The sequence below is a fragment of the Thermobia domestica genome, chromosome 15 (assembly GCF_964235325.1).
Source record: "Thermobia domestica chromosome 15, izTheDome1.hap1.1, whole genome shotgun sequence".
Lineage (NCBI taxonomy): Eukaryota > Metazoa > Arthropoda > Insecta > Zygentoma > Lepismatidae > Thermobia > Thermobia domestica.
In genome coordinates, this window is record NC_137468.1 from 92,096,408 (window position 1) to 92,119,291 (window position 22,884).

The 22,884-nt window shown below is 35.2% G+C and overlaps 1 protein-coding gene across 1 annotated transcript in view; it reads left to right on the forward strand.

Moving 5' to 3' along the window:
- The window catches only part of LOC145671151 (zinc finger matrin-type protein 3-like), a 73,944-nt gene that overhangs the window by 25,455 nt on the left and 25,605 nt on the right, over positions 1-22,884 (forward strand). The window contains exons 3-4 of the mRNA XM_081739975.1: positions 829-941; positions 7,389-7,535. Of these exons, the coding sequence (XP_081596101.1) occupies positions 829-941; positions 7,389-7,535 (260 nt within the window). The remainder of the gene's footprint in view (positions 1-828; positions 942-7,388; positions 7,536-22,884) is intronic.

Consider the following 22,884-nt stretch of genomic DNA (forward strand, 5'->3'; position numbering starts at 1 on the left):
CAAACACATGTTCGAAATTACCACCCTGTGCAACAGTGGTGCCATTGTCTCTGGATGCACAAAAACACATACATGGTCAATCCGCTGCACGAGATGTGAATTGCGAATCTTGACGGCTTATGTCATGGACTTAAGGTGCTCCATGGATAGAAGTCGAGAGGCGTGGGATCTGGAGAGCGTGGTGGCCACTCCACCGGTCCTCAATGCTCGATCCATCTCCCAGGGGACTGTTGATCCAGGTATTCCTGCAGACTAAGTCCGTAATGGGGAGAGGCTCCATCCTGCTGGAAGGACATTGGATATGAACCGTCCTCTGAACCACTGTTGCACAAGGTGGTCATTTCGAGTATGTGTTGTGATTGTGTAAAAAGAAATAACATAGGTCATAATTTATCTACAGTTAATGATACAGCAAAATGGAAAGTAGCATTGTATTCTTGATCAAATAACAGTCTTAAAACATGTGCCGCATGCCTACTTTCTAATTTAAAAAATAAAGTGATATTCAAAATGGCGGGCTTCAAGATGGCTGTCGTTGTGGTCATGTATGTTTTTTACGTTCCTCTACCCCTGCTTATCACCTATAGCCAATGTGAACCTCTAACCCAACAGACTTTTCTATTACAGGATTGTCACCTGACTTTGGCCCACCCCGCAGTGTTGCAGGCAAATATAATTTAAGTGAAAGGAATGAAAGAGGAGGAATCTGGTTAATTTCTACAGACAGAATTAACTCATAACATCGTTAACATACACACAGTTTTTCTTTAGCAAGTCATAATAGAATATTAACATAGTTCTTTTCCTCGTAATTTTTGTTGTTTTCAGGAAGTAGTGATGGTGATGTGAAGGCTGAAGGGATGAAGTTGAAGGATGAAAAATTGCCGAAAGAATTAACGGACAAATTTAGCCCACTACATTGTGATTTGTGTGAAGTAAAGGTAAATATGTTGCTTTCTTTTCTTATATCATTAATTAGTTAAAAGTGTGTTTCCTATGTATTGATTGTCTGTATTGTAAAAGACGGTAAATAACCGATTATGATGTCTAGTTCATTTCAAAACTATGAACTAAGTATTGATCATATGTATTACATATTTATTCAGAAGTTATTTAGATTTAAGTATAATGAAAATGTATTAAATGTTGAACGTCCTGAAATTATTTGACGTTTGTTTAATTGAATAGATGGCAGCAGTATAGCTTGGTGTTAAGATTAACAAAAAAATAGTATAAGAAGCTACAATATATATTGCGGAAAAATGGTTCAGAAGAATATGAGTATTGGAATTAAATATAATCAAGCTACCCGTTGGCATAGAAGAGAGAACTATAAAAAATTAGAAAAAAATCAGAAGAAAATATTAGAGAAAAAGCACATAAATACTATAAGAAAAGAGCAGTCTAAAAGTAACAAATGTAGTTAAAAAGTATTACGAGGACAAAAATTTACGTAGTAGTCCACTATTCCAAGCCAGTTCAAGGTGTCTTGAAACAGGTGTAATATTAAAACATTTAAGAAAATAAATTATAAATATTAAAAAAAAAAAAAAAAAAAACCGGAACAATAGAACACATTATCCTAGAATATAAGAAAACATAAAATCTTTTGGAGGGGAATGGACTGAAATTAGCATGGAGGTTAAAGTAAGAGGGAGAGAAGTACATGAAATAAAGAAAAATTTTGATAGACACACTGGAATTGCAAGAATGGAAAATAACAGCTAAATTTACACATATTTCGTAATTCCACGACAAATAACACTTCCGAAGAGAAGAAAGAAAAACACATTGATCCTTGATCCTTGTAGTAACAACTCATAACTTGATTAGTCTGAGACACTCTTGCACTGAGTAGAGGAGAAAGTTGAAGCAAAGTATTGGTGTATCATGGATACTTCCAAACCGCAAATGAAACCTTTTCACTGCAAGCGGTGCGCGGGAAAGCACGTTTGGCATAAAGCATAGTGTTCAAGTGGTATTCCAAATGTCAGAGTCGATGGGTATACACAGCTGATCTCTCACAGGTGGCTGTACTCAAGCAAGAAAAGATTGCCGCTGTGGATATAATATAAAGGAGCATTACCATGTAACCATACGTGAGCTGTCAACGGCTATCGGCCACATCGTCTGACACATGCACAACATCTTACCCAATGAACATAAAGTCCATGACCAATGGGTATCGTGGCACCTCACCGACAATATAAAGCCGTGCGAACTCTCAAACACGTGGCATTATCTCAAATGATTCCACACAGATGGACTTTTTTTTTTTTTTTTTGAGTAAACTGTGACTACTGATGAAACCTGGTGGTACTATTTCGAGTGACAACGAAGAGGATGAAAATACCCTGCGTTAGCAAGACCAAGGAAGAAAACTCGTCTACTTCAACTCACAAGGTCATGTTCGCATTGTTTCGCGATATCAGTGCACTTCTGCTGTTAAGTAGGGAGGACCCTTTTGTGCATTACCTACCGTCCAAAGTAAATCTTTCGCCTGCGATTATTATGTTTTTCATCCGTTAAACAAGGCACTGAAGAATAAGCGTTACCCCCTCAAGATGAAGCAGATTGTAATTCTGGAAAGGTAGTTGAGTGCGCAACTCATAGGTAAACTTGTTTATCGTTGAGACAATTCGTACACGGTGGAGTGCTTTCTTGGACTCGTACTGTCATCAGTATGCCTTCGTTTTGATATACAGTAGGTTTTGTTGCTCAACACGTACATTGGAAGTTTCTAGATTCCAGTTTATATTCTGTCCTTCCTGCTGTTCCAGTTGTTAGCTCTCACGGAGTCCTGAGTTCGATTTCTGGTGGAAGAGCCTTGAAAAATTTGATCTTATTACGGCGGTTCGGATTGCAACTTAAACTGTAGGTCCATGTCTCATATAGCCTCACTGCTAAAGAGAAATAAAGCCGCTAAATTTCAGTAAACAAACAAACAAGTTTTTTTCCCTTTCTGGAACGTCTTAATGTTTTAATGATATGTTTGTATCAAGAATAAGCATTCCAGTAATGCAGGTTGTTGATAAGTGGTTATTTTAAGTGGTTTAATGAGAAATTTAGAAACAAAAATATGCATGGCTTCTACTTTATCGAAAACCAGGTATTCTGACAAATATTAAAAGTGGTATTTAAATGGTCATTGGGGGGCGCGGTGGCTCAATGGTAGAGCGTTCACCTCCGGTGCTTGGGGTCCTTGGGTCGATCCCAGCTCGCGCCGTGTGGACTTTGTGGTGGACAAACACCGTGCTCGTGGGTTTTCTCGGGGTTCTCCCGTTTACTCCCACTTTCTTCATTCCACCATTTCACTCATCTCTCATTATCACTGTCTCCTTTAGTCTAACCGGCATAACCGTGGGACGTTAAACTTAAAATATTTAAATGGTCATTTGGTATATTAACATGAAAGAAGTTAAGGAAAGTGTGTAATGTTTATGTCGCTTCTCGCTATCAACAGTTAGTAAAATTATGCTTGTTTGAACAGTGTACGCATAAACAAGGATAGAATTTCGATGATGATTTCTTCTTCTTCTTCTTCTACAACAAAAACCAAAAGTTATTATTATTATTATTATTATTATTATTATTATTATTATTATTATTATTATTATTATTATTATTATTATTATTATTATTATTATTATAACTATAACCATAAAAGTTCTGTCGCTTTTTCATTCACTAATTTCGAACATTGATATGTCCCTAAGACGTACCTGGAACATCAAAAGTAGTCCCCTTCAGCATCGACGACCTTCTGCCAACGTTCTGGAAGGCCGTGGATTCCATCGCGGTAGAACTTGGTGGGCCGTGAAGCGAAGAAGGTATCAAGTGCATTTTGCACCTCTACTAGGGATTAGAACTGACGTTCTCGAAGGTGATTGTCCAAGGAATGGAACAGGTGATAATCGGACAGTGCAATGTCCGGGGAGTGTGGCGGATGCAATCGTGTTTCCCATTCAAGGCGTAGAATGATGTCCCGCGTCATCTTAGCCACGTGGGGCTTATTGTTGTCCTGTAACAGGAAGACCCCTTTCCGATAAGTACTGGCTCCAGAATTTTGAGATTTTCTTGAACACGACTCAACTGCTGTCAGCACATAGTTGTATTGATGCTCTGACCAGCTGTTCGCAGTTCCCGATGCACGATGCCGCGAGCAGTCCACCAAACACACAGGAGGACCTTCCGATGCAGTGCTGGTTTCGGCTATTTTGAAACCGGTTCATGGGACGATAAGCAATGATGACGGCGCCGTGGAGCTTCGTACAGGACCGACTTCTCATCACATGTCAACACCTTGTCCAGAAATGGCTCGTTCCGTACCCTTCACAAAAAGCGACAGAACCCTCTTGGTTACCTTATTATTATTATTATTATTATTATTATTATTATTATTATTATTATTATTATTATTATTATTACCACCAGCTCTGTTTTGGAAACTAGTTTTTAAAGTGTAATCCAGTTAGTTCTTAATTTTAAATTGTTTCGTATGTTTACATTAAAAATTTAAATTTCCAAATATCATACACGTCTCTCTTTTGTGATGTTGCGCGCAAGACATGGTGAGAAGAAAGAAAAACGAACAATCAGGATAATGAGTATAATTTAAAAGTTCTATGCGCCTTAAAGTTTTAGTGAAACATACAGAGTGAATTTACTTCCTTTATAGCCTATGCGCCTTTAGCGCGGAATGTTTGTGTTTGATTCCTGGTGGGAGCTTATTTGCGAGTGGCATAAATCTCTCTCGCAATGGACGCCTTACTTACCAAACTATTGTTTACATTTTTAAATAACACTAGTTAACAAAGGTTTTGTTACATGAAAGGAAATACCTGTTCTTAAAGGAACTTTTTGCGCTGAATTCGAATATACACTCGGTTTCTCTCCATCACGTACGATTTTCCCGTAACAGAGGGATTTTCGGGAAAATCCCTCAAAGTTTCCCTTTTCGTTTATTTTACACCCCAAGATCTTGTCCCCTTGCATATACTAACATAGAAATTATACCTAAGTATACTTTGATTCATACTTAACAAACCCTCCAAGTTTCGTAATAATCGCTTTATTCTTTCTAGAGAAATAAATATGTTTGTATGTATACTGTGTGTACTGTTTATTGCACCTTATAGTAATGCTTTCAGATCTCTTAAGTTGAGGTAAAACGTTTTGCTTTATTACCACAAACACATATATAAAATATAATACAATATAATTTACAAGTGTGACAATTTACAATAAACAATAATACAAATGTACCAAAAGGTCATGAACAGACAATCAAAACTATCACAATATATGAAACTTCCATTGGGTTACAAAAACGTACACTACTTCCTTCTTTTGTAAGAAATGTTGCATTCTCTAACAAGACCCCAACAATAGTCCCCCATCATTGAAGGATCTCATCGTCCCTGGTACCTTTTCTCCATTGCCATTATATCTTGGTGGAATCTTTCCCCCTGTTCGTCGCTGAGAGCACCTAGGTTAGCAGGAAAGAAGCTGAGGTGGGAGTGCAAAAAGTAGATTTTTAAAGACATCCTACAACCCAACTCTTTGTATTTCTGTATCATGTCCTGTACGATTTCTGTGTAACTCTCAGCTTTGTTATTGCCCAGAAAGTTGCGCACAACACACTTAAATGCTGTCCAGGCAGCTAGCTCAGCACTGTTTAACTTGCTGTCAAAGCTATCATCAAGCATTAATTTCCTAATTTGGGGACCAATAAACACTCCCGCTGAAATCTTAGCATCACTCAGGTTAGGGAACTTATCTCGCAAATACTTGAAACCTTCACCAGATGTGTCCATGGCTTTGACAAAGTTTTTCATAAGTCCTAACTTGATATGAAGTGGCGGTAGTAATATCTTATTAGGATCTACCAAAGGAGCGTATTTGACGTTGCATTCTCCAGGTACGTAATTCACTCTAGGTTCCCATTCCTTCACTTCATAATGTTTGTCATCAGCTCGGCTATCCCATAAACATAAAAAAACATTGGTACTTCGTGTAACCGCACTGCAGTCCTAATAAAATACCAACTACCTTGAGATCACAACATATTTGCCAACAATGGTCCTTGTAATTTATAAGATTTAGCAAAGTTGAAATGGTGTCATAGGTTTCCGTAATCTTCACTGAGTGCGCAAGTGGTATAGAAGGTTTTTTATTTCCATTATGTAAAAGGACAGCTTTAAGGCTGACCTTTGATGCGTCGATAAATAACCTTCATTCTTCTGGAACGTAAGGAATTCCTAGCTCCGCCATCAACCCATTTATATCCGTACATACGCACACATTATCTTGCATTGAGAATTAGCTTGAAAATTGAACATGCCTTTTCCTGTACACTGATATGTTCGTTTCTGCATCCAATAAGTTCCACTGCTGGAGCCTTGATCCCAGAAGTTCCGCCTCTTGTTTTGTCAGGTGCAAATCACGGACTAGGTCATTAAGTTCACATTGCCGGATGAAATGTGGCTCGCGAACACAGTCAGGGATGAACGTTGGATCCTTGGATGTACATGTTGATGTCGATGGTTCATCAAGGTCATGATCATCATCAGAGTCTTTTGGCCATATCTCTTCCCAGTTTGTAGGGGGCTCGGAAAGTGGAAGTTGATTCGACATTTGATAACAAATATTGATACCATTTCATGAACAAAACGAAAAAACTTGGAGAATTGTATATATATGTATTAAGATATACATATACTGTACGTTAAAAATAAATATACGTTGGAAGTACATTCTATTTTTATACACGTTTCTAATTTACAGAGAGCAATACAAGTGTGTTGTTGACTATTGTAAATATTCATTTTTATGTCTGTGTTTGTAGTAATAAAGCAAATCGTTTTTACCCCAACTCAGGAGATCTGAAAGCATTACTATCAGGTGCAATAAACAGTGCACACAGTATACATACAAATATATTTATTTCTCTAGAAAGAACAAAGCGATTTTTACGAAACTTTTAGGGTTTATTAAATATAAATCAAGGTATACTTAGGTATAATTTCTATGTTACTATATGTAAGGGGACAGGAGCTAGGGGAATAAAATATCTGAAAAAGGGAAATTTTTGAGGGAATTTCCCGAAAATCCCTCTGTTACGGGAAAACTGTACGTGATGGAGAGAAACCGAGTGCATATTCGAATTCAGCGCAAAAAGTTCCTTTAAGATCAGGTGATTTTTCTCATGTAACAAACAAAAAGTTTAAATTTCTTAACTAGTGTAATTGTCGTTGGAATTCATAAAATATTCTAAATTTTCTCTGTTATTAAAGCTAGTCTTGCTAGAAGTATCATTATTTTCAAATCTATTTAAAAAAAACAAGTGTTCATATCATTACTTTTTTTTTTCTTCTTGTTTTACATAGATGAATTCTACCGTTCAAGCTAAGATGCATTACAACGGGAAACAGCATATGAAGAAAGTACGATCGTTTTTAGTATCTTGGTCCAAAGAACACGGGGAACCACTACCGAAGAAACTTCATACGGAGCCTGTCCCAAAGCCAGCGAAGGTATACTCTTTTAATATTAGAACTTAACATTCATATAATGATAAATATTTCAGCACAGTGCAGTATTGTGGTTTTGAGTGTGTGAAATAGTAATATATATATATATATATATATATATATATATATATATATATATATATATATTTTTTTTTTTTTTTTTTTTTTTTTTTTTTTGAAATGTTAAATATTAAATCCATTGCCACTCATGTTCCTGTTAAAGTCCCTGTGTTTTCATTTGTGTACCAAAGCTATAACTTTTTCTTGTTCGGTACAATTTCAAGCTTACGTACTAAAACTTCTACTGAAGTGGTGAGAACAAGTTTTATGGTGATTGCATAATGTTATAAGAACCTTTTCTGGTTGTTGTTGAAAGAAAGCGTAGAACGGACATAATCGGCCATTCTCGTTGCATTTATTTTGACTTAAAATAGAAAGATTTTTCCATATATATCCAGTCGATGGAAAGGAGCTATGGTTTGTATAAGGTGTTTAATATAGGAGCCGAATTTGAAAATTAATAATAATAATAAAAGAAAGCAAAGTTTCACGAAAATAGCTATTTTACATATACTATATATGTAATCAGTAATGTCTTCCATTTGCATATGAAATATAATGTCAAACATGTCCACCCTCACTGAGTTTGTATGCATTTATACTCTCCCAGGGTTCATAGCGAGTCATTTTTCTTTTTTTTTAACCTAAAGTTACTTTATTTCAAGTTTGTCGCAAAATGTTACCTTTTTCGGGTGGTAAAGTCATTTTTTTGTATTGAAACTGCCCGTTTGGAGACATTTTACCCAGGAAGAACCACAATAGAACAACTTGTGAAACACACAAATCTAGCAATAGACAATGCAAACCTTTCCATTGCGTACGCGCCTTTGGCGTGGGAGACCGGGGTTCGATTCCCGGCGGGAGCTCATGTGATTTGGATTCCACGTTAAATTGTAGGTCCACGTCTTATATACCCTCGCTGCTGAAAGGGACGCTAAACTAAAATAATCAAATCAGCAAACTTTTCCAGAAAGAAACTCTTGATGTTAGGTAGTGATGGACCAAATACCAATAAAAAAAGGTTCACAGAATGATAAATGAGAACATGAAAACATTTAGGAAAAGATGTTTGCGTGATATATGAACATGTAACATACACAAAGTTCATACGGACTCCAAGAATTTGAAATTGAAATGAGTTATGTCATCGATGTGCACTATTTTTTCAAGGGTTGACAATCAAAGTGGGAAGATTTCACTAAGATTGCCAGTAAATTAGGACTGCCTAAACTTAGATTTATCAAACATGTGAGTTCAAAGTTGCTTACACTTGAAAATCATGTGAAAGAGTTCTTGAACTCCTCAGTGCTCTGCAGATATATTTTCTCAAGTTTCTTCCTTTAAAGAAATCAAACCTCATGGCTATTGGAAAATACAAGTCAATTTCTAAAATTTTGAAACTCATCAACTAAAGCGCAGTAAAAAATTTGTCATCTCAAATGCAAAACTTTTCAAGAATTTCACAGAACTGCTTCAGGAGGAGCCCCTTGTACATGTTCTGTACTGTAAACTTCAACTGTTGCTAAGGTTTTGTTTTTGCGATTTGTAAAGAAAGAAGCTGTTACGTCTTTGACTGAACCAGATAAAAGTACTGTGAGGAAAATATGTTACCTGTTGGTGAAGTGGAGTGTGGAGAGCAAGCTTAGCATTCAGCAGCTGGAAGAAGAAGGGTTTGCTTAGTTTCAATAAAAATGTAAAGTTACACTACGTGGCAGTATGTAAACACACAGTGAAAACCATTGAAATTTCCGTAGAAATTAAATACTTGTCTTCATCCAGGAAATGTGAAACCATTTGAGTCTCTCTCATATATTACAAATCTGGCAAAAATTCTTCCCCTCAATATTGACTTGGATTTACTGAGTGATGAGTAACAGTTACTTTACTTGACAATTTCTCAGGAAGTCTTTGCAGTGGCCGAATAGATAATTACCCATCATGTAGTACCAAGACAAAATTTGGAACAAACTAATTGTATCATGGCGGACATAAGTCTTTGACCAGGTAATGGCGACTGCTTTGAAACAAATGCAGAGTATGAGAATTAAATCTGTCATATCTGTAGTTTCGTGTGGAGAACAAACAAACTTGTGAACCAAAGGTTTAAGAACAACTCATGTTATTAATATAAACTTTGCCGAAGATTATTAACTTATATCATCATAAAAGAAATACGAAAGACTTTTTAAAACGAAGAAAAATAACACACAACTTTGCAAGCGGAGACAAAGAAATCTAACGTAACCAGACTAAAGACGAATCATTTACAGTGTAGTGATCGCGGTTCACTGGTCGAGGCTCGTGGCCGGTAATCCGGCGGTTCTTGGATCGAATCCACGTCGGGCATTTTTTTCACTTTAGGAATTTTGATCGACGATGACACACAATGGTGCTATTTCATACAATATTTTATGCTGAGTTGGCAACACTGCTTCACCTATGGCAATACTGTTTGTAGTTTTCGATAGGGCATTTTGTTCTCATTATATTGTGCAACTTTTGTTTTGATTGCTTGAACGGTTTTCAAGATATTTACTTAAAACGTACATAATTCCATGATACATTTTTTTTGTATATTCGAAATTTGAAGCCCCCTAGTTTCTATCCTTCTGGTCCATAGCACCTTAAATTTTGTTTATGTTCATTTCTCATGATGCTCTATCAGATGTGCTATACGGCAATCAGATATTAGCGACAACTTCTGGGGCCCTCCCGTGTTAGAAACAATTCCACAATGACGTTTCAGACAAATTTATGACTCATACTAGGCCTTAAGGATAACCCATTTGTATTCATGAATTGTTTGCGAAACACGCGAAGTTTTTAGACAGTAGGAATCGAGATTGTAGACTGTGACGTCATGTTGTTAGTTTTTCCCCTGTGAAGGAAGTCGTTTCAACTCGTAACTTGTAAGAACGAGAGAAATTGACTATTTTTCATGTTATTATACATCAGAAATATCAACATTCTAAATTATAAAATTTTTCTGAATATCCTCGAAGAGAATCAAACAGCGGACCTTTAACTCACGAAACAAATGCGCAAGACACTACTCTGACTGCTCTTTAAGTAAGAGTCAAGAAATACACGTCTATGTAGCAAATTGCAAACGTTTACGATTCCAATATTTTAATAACGATGAAACACTGGTTTCGGTCATGAGAAAATGCTATAGTCCAGAGAATTCAAGTTTAAATTTAAAAAGACATTTAATATTTCAAAGGCTCTCTCACCGGGAATCGAAACTGAGATCCCGCCTACTAAACTATCTGATGGGTGGGGTACCTGGTTCGTTCCCAAGTCAAGTAAGCTTGAGACGGACAACATTGTGCTCGTGGGTTTTCTCGGGACACTCCCACTTTCTCATTCCACCAATTTGTCCATCAGAATTCACTTGCTTCAATCATAGTCTTCCTCAACCTAACAGGCATAATCATTGGACATTAAACGTAAAGATTTCATTTTCAAGCTGTTAACCCAAACCAATCCGAATCGAAAAAATGAGTTGTATTTTCTATTGCTCATTAACATTTTTTCACAAAAAATGTAGAAAAAAACAAGGGGAATCGTAATTCCATTTAAAAGTGAAAGAGCAGACTCATAATACCTTAATTTAAAACGAAACCATTACATATCGTTTGGAACTTTTCCAAAATATATTCTGAAAAGTGGCAATATAGTGTCTGTTTTCAAACAAAACAAACAAATTACGGTTCGTTCTCTGAAATAAACTGACACATTCTGTTTCAGGTCTAAACCGAACCCAAACCAGTTAACCCAGATATGGCGTTTGTCAGTGAACGACCCACGACCCACTGATCCACCACCCACCGTGACCCACTGACCCAGCAGCACCCACGATGACCCACTCCGATGCACCATCCACCATGAACCACTGACCCACCAAAACACATCGTCATCAACTCTGACACATGATCCAGGGCCTCTTTACCAACTAAAGAGTTTACACTTGTAATACAACCAGGTTGTGAAATTCTAACTAATCGGAGGTTGAATTTCTACCGTCAATCGCTTAAGCACCGCTGACCTTTACGATATAAAATGGTAAAGTGTTTTCATGGGTAAACTTCAATTTCAATCAACTTCAATTTCTATTTAAACTTCAATTTCAATTTCATGAATTTCAATTAAATTATCATGGTCTAGTTATTTCCTTGTTGAATTATCGATAGTTTTCAGTGGAAAAACGGATGAAATTTTTAAAGTCCCAAATCAAGGTCAGAGTACCAACATGCAGAAGCGTACGTTACAAATTTTATGTCTATTTTTCTCACAACTCTATGGGTTGATTGCCCTGTGCTCTAAGCGCTCCATATAATAAACAAGCTTCAGCAATTATTATAGTAGAAAGCGCATGGTAAGCAGGGGCAGATCCAGGGGGCGATCGCCCCTCAGAAGAAGAAACTTTCTTATTTTATGTATAAATAAAACCCAGAGTTCGTAACTCTTAAAAGTAGGTCTAAGTAGCAGTATTACAACCCACCGCCCCCGCAGAAGTTCGTCCTGGATCCGCCCCTGATGGTAAGCACATATTGATATAAGATGCGAAGCACTGTGTTGTTTGTGTCTCAACTTATATCGATCGTTTTCGATTATTTTTACAAACTAACCCACTATCAATTTTCCATATAGAGAAAGTGCTGCCCCTCCCCATAAAGGAGAAGTTTAAAAATGCTAGAAGACGTTCTGTTCATTTTCAATAAAGAGTTAATACATTGAATTTCAGCTCCATAAGTTGAACGGCTTGTAAGATAATTTGTTTTCGCAAAAATTCGGATCCCCACTATACCTTAGGATATTATTATAATGAAAGCAATTAGATAGCATTACAGTTTGAATTAAGGCCTAACTATATACCAAAATTCGTTTCATTTGACTGCATTTGGCCGTAATGATTAGGCACACATAGTTACTTCATTTTTCTATATAATAATTTATATATTATAGTGATTCAATAATGTATGTTTTCTTGTAGTTAGCTCCTCTAAAAACTCATAGTCTCGAAAACCAAGAAGTAGTATAAGTCCTATTGTTATTATAACAATTACAAATATCTATATCCAAGAATGCCTCAAGTTCTTTTTTTACCTAGTGCTACTCATCTCAGGTAAGTAAACAGAAACAAATGAAAAAGGGAAATGGAAGCCTTGAAATTAAACCGTAGACAAATTCACCAGTGTTCAGAAGCATATTTTTAGATCATGCTCGACCCTACTCATAGGAGATTGTTAGGTGCCCTTATCAGTTTCTCGCTACGTAGTATATATAAATACAGCAGAAATCAAATAACTGTTATTGGCGGTCTTCGCTGCCGTGCGTACTAGCGCAATGCGCTAGTAATTATAATTGCTTTTGGCGTGGGCTCAAACCCGGGCCAAGGAATTTTTTCTTCTTTCATAAAAAATAATACTTGATAAAGTGATTTACTTACGTTACGTGTGCAGTTTTGCTATACGATTCCACTGTATAAGAAGAAGTAGTAGTAGTAGTAGTAGTAGGAATGGATTAGAAGCCCCGCAGGGCTCGTTTTGTTCCACCTTGACTGTCATGATATAAATTTAACTTCCACTGCTTCAATTATCTTCTTCAAAATCAACAAAGTGACAATTTTCTTCTATTACAACTATAATACACAATACATACACCAGAAGGTTTGGACCAAGCCCGCAACCAACCACAGAGGTTTAGAGGGGCCGTGAATATGTTAGGAGGAACAAGTGATTAAAAATTCTCTTACACATATCTAAATTGGGTTTTCTGTGTTGAGGTCTGGAGGTGCCACGAAAAGTTTAGGGAGTCAGACCCTAAGCCCTCTCTGGTTACGGGCCTGGTTTGGACAATCGCAAACTGCAACCAATCAGAAAGATGTTTGTAGTTTCTATGACTAGGATCTAGTGTTAAAAGAAACATGCTGTTCGGAAGATGCTGTCTACAATGCAGTGAGCAGAGTGGGTCATGGTGGGTGGTGAGTCGCAGTGGGTCATGCTATTGACCAACGACCCACTGACACTCAGAAAACTCGACCCACTGACCCACTCCAACTCTGATTGGCACTTTTCAAAATATCCGTATATATTTTGGAAAAGTTCCAAACGATATGTAATGGTTTCGTTTTAGGTTAAGGTATTATGAGTGTGCTCTTTCACTTTTAAATGGAATTACGATTCCCCTTGTTTTTTTCTACATTTTTTGTGAAAAAATGTTAATGAGCAATAGAAAATACAACTCATTTTTTCGATTCAGATTGGTTTGGGTTAACAGCTTGAAAATGAAATCTTTACGTTTAATGTCCAATGATTATGCCTGTTAGGTTGAGAAAGACTATGATTGAAGCAAGTGAATTCTGATGGACAAATTGGTGGAATGAGAAAGTGGGAGTGTCCCGAGAAAACCCACGAGCACGATGTTGTCCGTCTAAGCTTACTTGACTTGGGAGCGAACCCGGCACCCCACCCATCAGATAGTTCAGTATGCGGAATATCAGTTTCGATTCCCGGTGGGAGAGCCTTTGAAATATTAAATGTCCTTGATGTATCTCTGTTCGTGTTCCTGTCGTTCAAGGTTACTGGAAATACCTGTAAAACGAGAATAACCGAATATAATAGAGATAAGTTACGGAAATACTTTCGGTCTTTTTAAAAATTTAAACTTGAATTCTCTGGACTTTATTTTTTTTATCATGAACGAAATCAGTGTTTCATCGTTATTAAAATATTGGAATCGTAAACGTTTGCAATTTGCTACATAGATGAGTGTTTCTTGACTCGTATTTAAAAGAGCGGCCTTGAGCATTCGTTTCGTGAGTTAGGGGTCTGCTGTTTGATTCTCTCCTAGGATATTGAGAAAAAAATTATAATTTAGAATGTTGATATTTCTGATGTATAATAACATGAAAAATAGTCAATTTCTCTCGTTCTTACAAGTTAGAGTTGAAACGACTTCCTTCTCAGGGGAAAAACTAACAACATGATATCACTGTCTACAATCTCGATTCCTACTGTCTAAAAACTTCGCATGTTTCGCAAACAATTCATGAATATAAATGGGTTATCCTTAAGGCCTAGTATGAGTCATAAATTTGTCTGAAACGTCATTGTGGAATTGTTTGTAAGTTCTTCCACTCTTACTAGAAATAATATTATTTTTGTTCGTCATTTTCAACACATTCCATATATTCGTTCAACCAAAATTTTTAAATAGAAACTATTCTTTTTATATATTTGTTTGTATATTTTGTTAAAATATCAATATAACGCATACATAATCCAATGTCTTTTACCCAAGGAAAGGGTGTTACTATATGTCGTGATGAAGACAAATCCTACTTAGTTTCTGTTAAGGCATCCGAAGGTTCGATTTTCATATTGTGCAGTAGCTGACCTACTTTTCTCTCCTCTTTTCTTTCCAAAGTATCTCTTATAAGGCAATTCATCTTATAGAGGGTCCAAAAAATTTCTTTTCATTTCTCTTAATTTCAGTATGCTTATTTGCATTGGAATAGGAGGTAATATTGAGGTCTCAAATATTCAGTAATAATAATAATGGTATTAAAAGTTTTAAAGTTGCCCTAAAATTTGGCAAAACTTACATAAACCTAGGGATTTCGGGGAAGGGGTACCGTACCTTCAAGAGACATCTCTGCAACTACCCAAATTTAAACTAAAGCTTTCCACTAAAGTTTCATGTAGAAAGTATGTAAGGACCTTCATTTTTAAAGGAAAATAACATAAAAATAACTGAATATCATTGAACAGTAAGGGATATAACAAACAAACTTGTAGAATATTCAGATGTAATTATAAAAGCTTTGCTGTAAAAATATATACAGAGACAATAATTCAGTGAGCTCTGGAATACAAAATAACAAAATAGCGTATAAGATTCAGTCTATAGAGCAATATTTACTTAAAGAGTGACATACACTATTTCGAGAATTGAGATAAGATGAGAAATGTTTACGATACTTTTCGTCTCGTCTCGATTCTCATGTCCAAAGCAAGACGATAATTTGAGTTAGCCTTCTCCCGTCTCGAATGTAAAATTTAAGTCTCATCCCGATTTTGTTTGGTTTGTTTTAGAATCGAGATGAGAAATTCCTCTTCTCATGGGCAACATTAAACAGAACCGAAATATTTTTGCCTAATGTCACGTTTCTGCTTGTAATGGTATGACCTGAGCGATAATAAGTTTTTAATTTTTAATCTTCTACGAAATTATTATTATTATTATTATTATTATTATTATTATTATTATTATTATTATTATTATTATTATTATTCCTGAAGATTTGATAGTTCAAGTATTGAAACATCCGAGTATTCAAATATCCGTATATAATAAAACGTATGTTATCGCCGATCAATCGCCATCAAAATTCTTTAAGTTAAAAAAAAAAAAAAAAAAAAAAAAAGCTTGACGTGGATTCGATCCAAGAACCTCCAGATTACTGGCCAAGCGCCTTGACCACTGAACCATGATCACTACGCTGTAAATGACTCGTCTTTAGTTTGGTTACGTTAGATTTCTTTGTCTCCGCTTGCAAAGTTGTATGTTATTTTTCTTCGTTTCAAAAGTCTTTCGTGTTTCTTTCATGATGATATAAGTGAATAATCTTCGGCGTAGTTTATATTAATAACATGAGTTGTTCTTAAACCTTTGGTTCACAAGTTTGTTTGTTCTCCACACGAAACTACAAATATGACAGATTTAATTCTTATACTCTGCATTTGTTTCAAAGCAGTCGCCATTACCTGGTCAAAGATTTATGTCAGCCACGATACAAGAAAAAAATTTATTACCAGTTAACGGTAATCTAGATGGTATGTGTTAATTACATTACTTTAATTTTGTATTATTGGACCTAATCAAAATAGAAGAATTTGGCTTTGTCATCCAATCAAAGTTGAAATATAAAACCATGCAAAGTATGTAATTAGTAATGAACCTCTAAATACAAGTAATCCACTTTTTTTTATTAGCTTACAAACTTAAGTAAAATAATTTTTAATGTTAGCATGTATTTCAGCTATAACCCAGCTTTTTTTTTTCTGGGGAAAAAATGTAATTCAATTTATACCGAAGTTTGCGTGAAGGTTTAAAGTTATTTTTTGATGAGACTTTGGTCACTTTTCAACTATTTAGAAGAGACCAGACCACTATGAGTCCTGCTCTCCACAAAATTATTATCACTCTCGTAGATGTCTTTCCCTATGACGCACATGATTTTCGCCTTCAGTTCCAAAAAAGTACGATCCCAGCTCACGCCAACTGAACTTTGTGGTGGACAAATACCGTGTGAATGGGTTTTCTCCGGGTTCTCCCGTTTCTTTCTACTTTCTTCATGCCACCATTTCTCTCACTTCTCATTATCACTGATCCTTTAACCTAGCCGGCATATTCATGGGACGTAAAACTTAGATTTCATTTCATTGTTTCCAAAAGAGTGTGTGGTTCGTTGATGTACACTTGTAATTTCACGAACCTCTGTAAGAAGAAATCACAGGATATAAGATTACATGACCTTACTGGCCATTCCTCACAGATGTCATCAGAGTAAAAACACGTTGCTCTATCGTAAATTGTCCATGACCAAACGAGTCAAAATAATTGAAGCTACATTAATGAGAATGACAGAGGAAATATCAGTGGTAAAACAGGTTTGCCAACTTCGAGAGAAAAAAATGCAGTTAATTAAACTTCGGCGTCTTGTATAGAACACCCATTAGGACGCATTCTTTTGGAGCGTGGTATGGCTGGTTTCCGGGAGATAACTTTTTTTTTTTTTTTTTCAGTACTTTCAACTTTCGCAAGAGGTAACTACTTCTGTTTTTCTAGACATCGATGGACGTAAACTAAAGATTTAGTATTATATTGTACTTCCGCCACTGAAGCAATAAGCTGGTGAAAGATTTAATAACATTACATTTGGAATCTAATGTTTTATCTGTGACCAATCTTGAAAGAGGCATATCCGTAACTTATTTGGTATTTTTTGAATTGAAATGATTTTATTATAAAAAGTGTTCAGTCTGGTTAAGTAGCAGTACTTCGTCAGACATTCTCGATTGGTATGATGCACATGAAGAAAGTTATTTCTAACACAGGCTTTGGTTTTTATCGAGCAACATAAAATTCAACCACCACCCTGATTAACTTCATTTTTACAATCTTTCACTGAAGGTTTTTTTTTTTTTTTTGTGCACAGTTTGAGATATGTATTTTTTATGTGTAGATGCGTAAACACTAATATTAAAATCCTGCACACCACAATTTTCATTCTCTTACGGACCTAGTTAGATACATTATATTTACAAGGAGAAAAATAAACCGTGCAGACTCTGGTAAATATTATTGTTTGATAAGTATGATATAATCTTCGATAATTGAATGTTTTTTTTTTTTTAATTTTTATTTATTTATTTATTTTTTAATCCTAGAGCAGAGCTGGCGCAGGGAATTTGATCAGACTAAGGCTCAACACAATCCTTACACAACTCAAAACTTTTCCAAATTAAACATTTTAATTCTTCATTATGTTATTGTAAAGTAGAAGAAGGTACCTTAAATCATAAATTTCCAATGTCCCCTTTATCTCACCTTTTGAGAACCTATGTGTAGAATATTATACTCTTACTTTCACTTTTTTTTTCAAACTTCCTTCTGGGAAGCAATAATTTGTATAAAAATAATTTGTACAAGTATAAACTCATACTACCGTATAGGGTTTGATAAGTTGTAGAGACGTACATTTTTTTATCTAATATAAATTGTATACGTGACGGAATGTCAGTGTGATCTAATTTGTCACTAGATTTTACTAGTTATCTATATGAGGCAACATGTTCCAATATACACAATATGGTTCCTCTTACTTACACTTATTGGTAGTCACTACTAATGATTTTCTATATATGCACACAATTTATTATTTCCTTAGTTTGCACTAAAAAAAAAAAAAAAAAAAAAAAAGTTTCCTTTATATAAGTGCACATGGTTTTCGCTTCTACATGCTTTTATTACTATACATTAACACCCTGAAGTTACACGAGAGGTGAATCTAACGAAAATCGCGTAAATCGAATTTCCGTGAGCCGGAGTGCAGCTCTCCGTATACATACATATACATTTTGTTTAATTGGGACCAGGATTAACAAAAGCACTAGTTTTGAAGAAAAATATTTAATATAATTGAAGTTCTTTTAATATATATTAATACAGAGCGTTAAAAAAAATGCAGAGTTTAGCAAGTAACAATGAACAAATACAGAAACTTTTTTTTTTCAATTTTTCATGTAACTGGAAATGAGTTACTCAAAAAAGGTTATTTCGAGTTCTCGTGAAATGCGACCAATGCATATCACAGCAAGAGAAACACTGAAAATGGCGGGTGGTAGTATTGGCAAACGAAAAAATAAAGAACCGCGTAACTCCGAGTTCGCGTAAGTCGGGATCTTACTATAATGTATACTACTTCTTACCACTGTCTCTATAGTTCTGAGTACTACAGGATCAAAGTCTATCTATGTACGGTACTCCAATGTTAATGTTTTTCTTTGTGGGGGGTCTTTCACATTTACACAAACTAATTGACTTGTAAGTTCATACTACTCACAGTTTACGGTGTTTTTTGATTAATTAACAGTTTTTACTTTTTATGAAGTTCTTCACTGAAACTTTTTAAACTGTAATATTGAAATGATTACTGGAAAGTTATAATGATCACAGGTACAGTTGCATAAATATCACCTCTATTACTAAAGTGCACTAATGTGAAATTCCGACACAGTAACTCAGAGTTTGCAAAATGATTTACTCGTTACGATTTTTATGAAAATTTCACGTAATGTACATCACGTAGAAAACCAGTTTTTACACAGTTTAATTTTTTTTTCACAAAAAAATTAAAACCATTTGGACTATATTGTATTTTAAGCTTTACTTTTCTTCTTGTTTAAGGATGAAATCATATATATATATATATATATATATATATATATATATATATATATATATATATATATATTTAAATATCAATTGTGTATATAGTCAATTCCTGGCCCAATTTGCATCTTTCCACTATTAACACAAACACAACACATTAGCACATACATTTTACAAAAATATCTGTTTAAAAATATTTAGTGACGTTTTGATTATAACAATTTATTGTTATCACATTTCAAACTTCTAAAACAGACTGACCGTTCACTGTATTTGAAACATATATATTACAAAATACAAAGGTTGATCGTTATCATGGGCGGCGATTAGGGGGCGCAAAGGGGGGCAGTTGCCCCCGCACTTTTTTGAAGTAACCCATTAATGTATATAGTTTCATTTAGAAAAGTAAAGTTTTTGTATGTATTTACTGGTTCATAGAAAAAAATGGTGCCATATATTTGCCGTTCCGTGAGTACGGTTGTCTTGGTATCTTGTATTGGTTATCTTCCCGTGGAGTAAAGAAAACTACATGAATTGCGTTTTAATCGCTACAGAAAATAACCCCAAAAAATAACCTATTGGAGCACAATTTCAGCATACTTTCATTTCTTCTTACAAGGGCTCGATATGTTAGTGAGCCGCTTTGAAGCTAATCGAAAGAACATTATGCAAAAAAGTAGGGCCTATTTCACAAGTTATTTTTTAATTGCACAAAAATTGACAGTTCCTAAAATGTCTTTTCTTCTTTCTAAAGTAAGGGGAAAAAGCGTAATAAGAAACAACTTCTATCTTTTCCATTGTTTTGTAGTGCAATATATGAGTAAAGTTGTGTGTTAGGGGTGTACGAGTGTATATAGAATTAAATTTAGTGAATTCAACATAATTCTAGGTTTTAGTGTTATTTTATATAAATGGAGTATGGAGTGATTCTAACACGGAATGTACTTGAACCTGAACCCACAAAGTGGGGGTGATGTATATATTTCCTGAAAGCTTAGGTCAAGGTAAGATCAAAACCGGTTACCAAAATTAGGGAGCTCTCAAGCATTCCGCTTGAGGACAGCACGTTACTAATTTTTATTAACACTTTTAAGCGTGTCTTAAAAGTCCGTTGCAACCCCGAAAAATCTGAAATAATGGGACAACATGTCTTTCATCATTTCAAAAGTATAACGTATCAAAGTAAAATAAATTGTCCCAGGGTCCCCCGCAAGGTCCCAGATGGGGTACAACTCAAAATTTTTAAATGGAAAAGGGGGGTCAACTTGCATATCGTATGAAAGTTGGTGTTAAATAAAAGAAGATAAATCAAGTCACGACTCTCTACGATAAGCCTGTGCAAAATAGCAGTGGCTCAAAATATCAATACAATCTTTATTGCAAAGTCTATGGCCACTCGTATGTATCTGAAACGGTGGAATAGATGTAGAAACAAAAACAAGATGTCATTATTTCAAAAGTATAATGATTCAAAGTAAATATATATATATATATATATATATATATATATATATATATATATATATATATATATATATATATATATATATATATATATATATATATGTATGTATGTATGTTCCAGGATCCCAGACGGGATCAAACTCAAAATGTTGAAATAGAAAGGGGTTCAAATTGAGTATCGTATGAAAGCTTATGTTAAGTGAAAGAAGAGAAAAGAAGTCTCGACTCTTGATGAAAAAGGCTATTGCCACTCCTATTAATCTGAGGTGGTGAGACAGGCGCAAAAACAAAACAAAAGAAAAATTAGAATGTATCAAAGGAAATGACTTGTGCCATTTTGCAATGCTTATCGACAATTGAGACTTGTTCACAATTTTGTATCATTTAACACGAGCTTTCACATGATGTGCTTATTTACTCCCCTTGGCACTTAAAACTTTTGAGTTGGACCCCGTTTGGGAGCCTGCAGTTGAAACTGGGATATTTCTTTTTCCTTTGATACATTCTAGTTTTTGTTTTGTTTTGTTTTGTTTTTACACCTGTCTCACCGTTTCAGTTTAATAGAAGTGGCAATAGACTTTTTCATCAAGAGTCGAGACTTCTTTTCTCTTCTTTCACTTAACATAAGCTTTCATACGATACTCAATTTGAACCCCTTCCTATTTCAACATTTTGAGTTTGACCCCGTCTGGGATCCTGGAACATATATATATATCCGTGTTTTTATTTCTACACCTATTCCACCGTTTCAGATACATACGAGAGGCCATAGACTTTGCAATGAAGATTGTGTTAATACATTTTGACCCACCGCTATTTTGCACAGGCTTACCGTAGAGAGTCGCGACTTGATTTATCTTCTTTTATTTAACACCAACTTTCATACGATATGCACGTTGATCCCCCTTTCCATTTAAAAATTTTGAGTTGTACCCCATCTGGGACCATGCGGGGCATCCTGGGAAATTTATTTTACTTTGATACGTTATACTTTTGAAATGATGAAAGACATGTTTTTCTGTTTTCATATCTGTCTTACCGTTTCAGATTTTTCGGGGTTGCAACGGACTTTCAAGACATGCTTAAAGGTGTTAATAAAAATGAGTTGATTTTGAGTTTAACTTCCCTTGTCAGCAGCGAGGCTATATGAGACGTGGACCTAGTGATTAACGTGGAATCCGAACCCATGAGCTCCCGCCGGGAATCGAACCCGGGTCTCCCGCGCCAAAGGTTAATAAAAATTAGTAACGTGCTGCCCTCAAGCGAAATGGTTGAGAGCTCCCCAATTTTGGTAACCGGTTTTGATCTTACCTTGACCCAAGCTTTCAGGAAATATATACATCACCCCCACTTTGTGGGTTCAGGTTCAAGTACATTCCGTGTAAATATTGTGTTTTGATGTGCTCCCTGAAATTGAAAACTGCACCTGATGGCAACGAACATGCTTCGGGAAGTTGCAAAAGCAAATATTTTTTTAAATGTCGGAGCATATGCTTGTAGTATTTACTCTTTCATTTCCTAAGAGTAATAACATACATTTAATAGCATGTGTGGAATTAAAAATTAAGTTGTTCATTAATCCCTGTTTCAATATGACTTTATATTTAATAGCATGTGTGGAATTAAAAATTAAGTTGTTCATTAATCCCTGTTTTGCATTATTTATTACTATGATTAATATTATCCTTTCTATTTATTTGTTTCGCAAATTTGTTATTCAATAATCTGATCACACAGTTTTCTAGACAGAATTTTAAGATGTTCATGAGCAAGGAATCAAAACTCTTCTTACACTTTTGTTGTTTAAGAGTACAAAGGGGCACTACCTACTGGCGTTGCTCTTGCTCTTGTAAATTTACTTAATAAA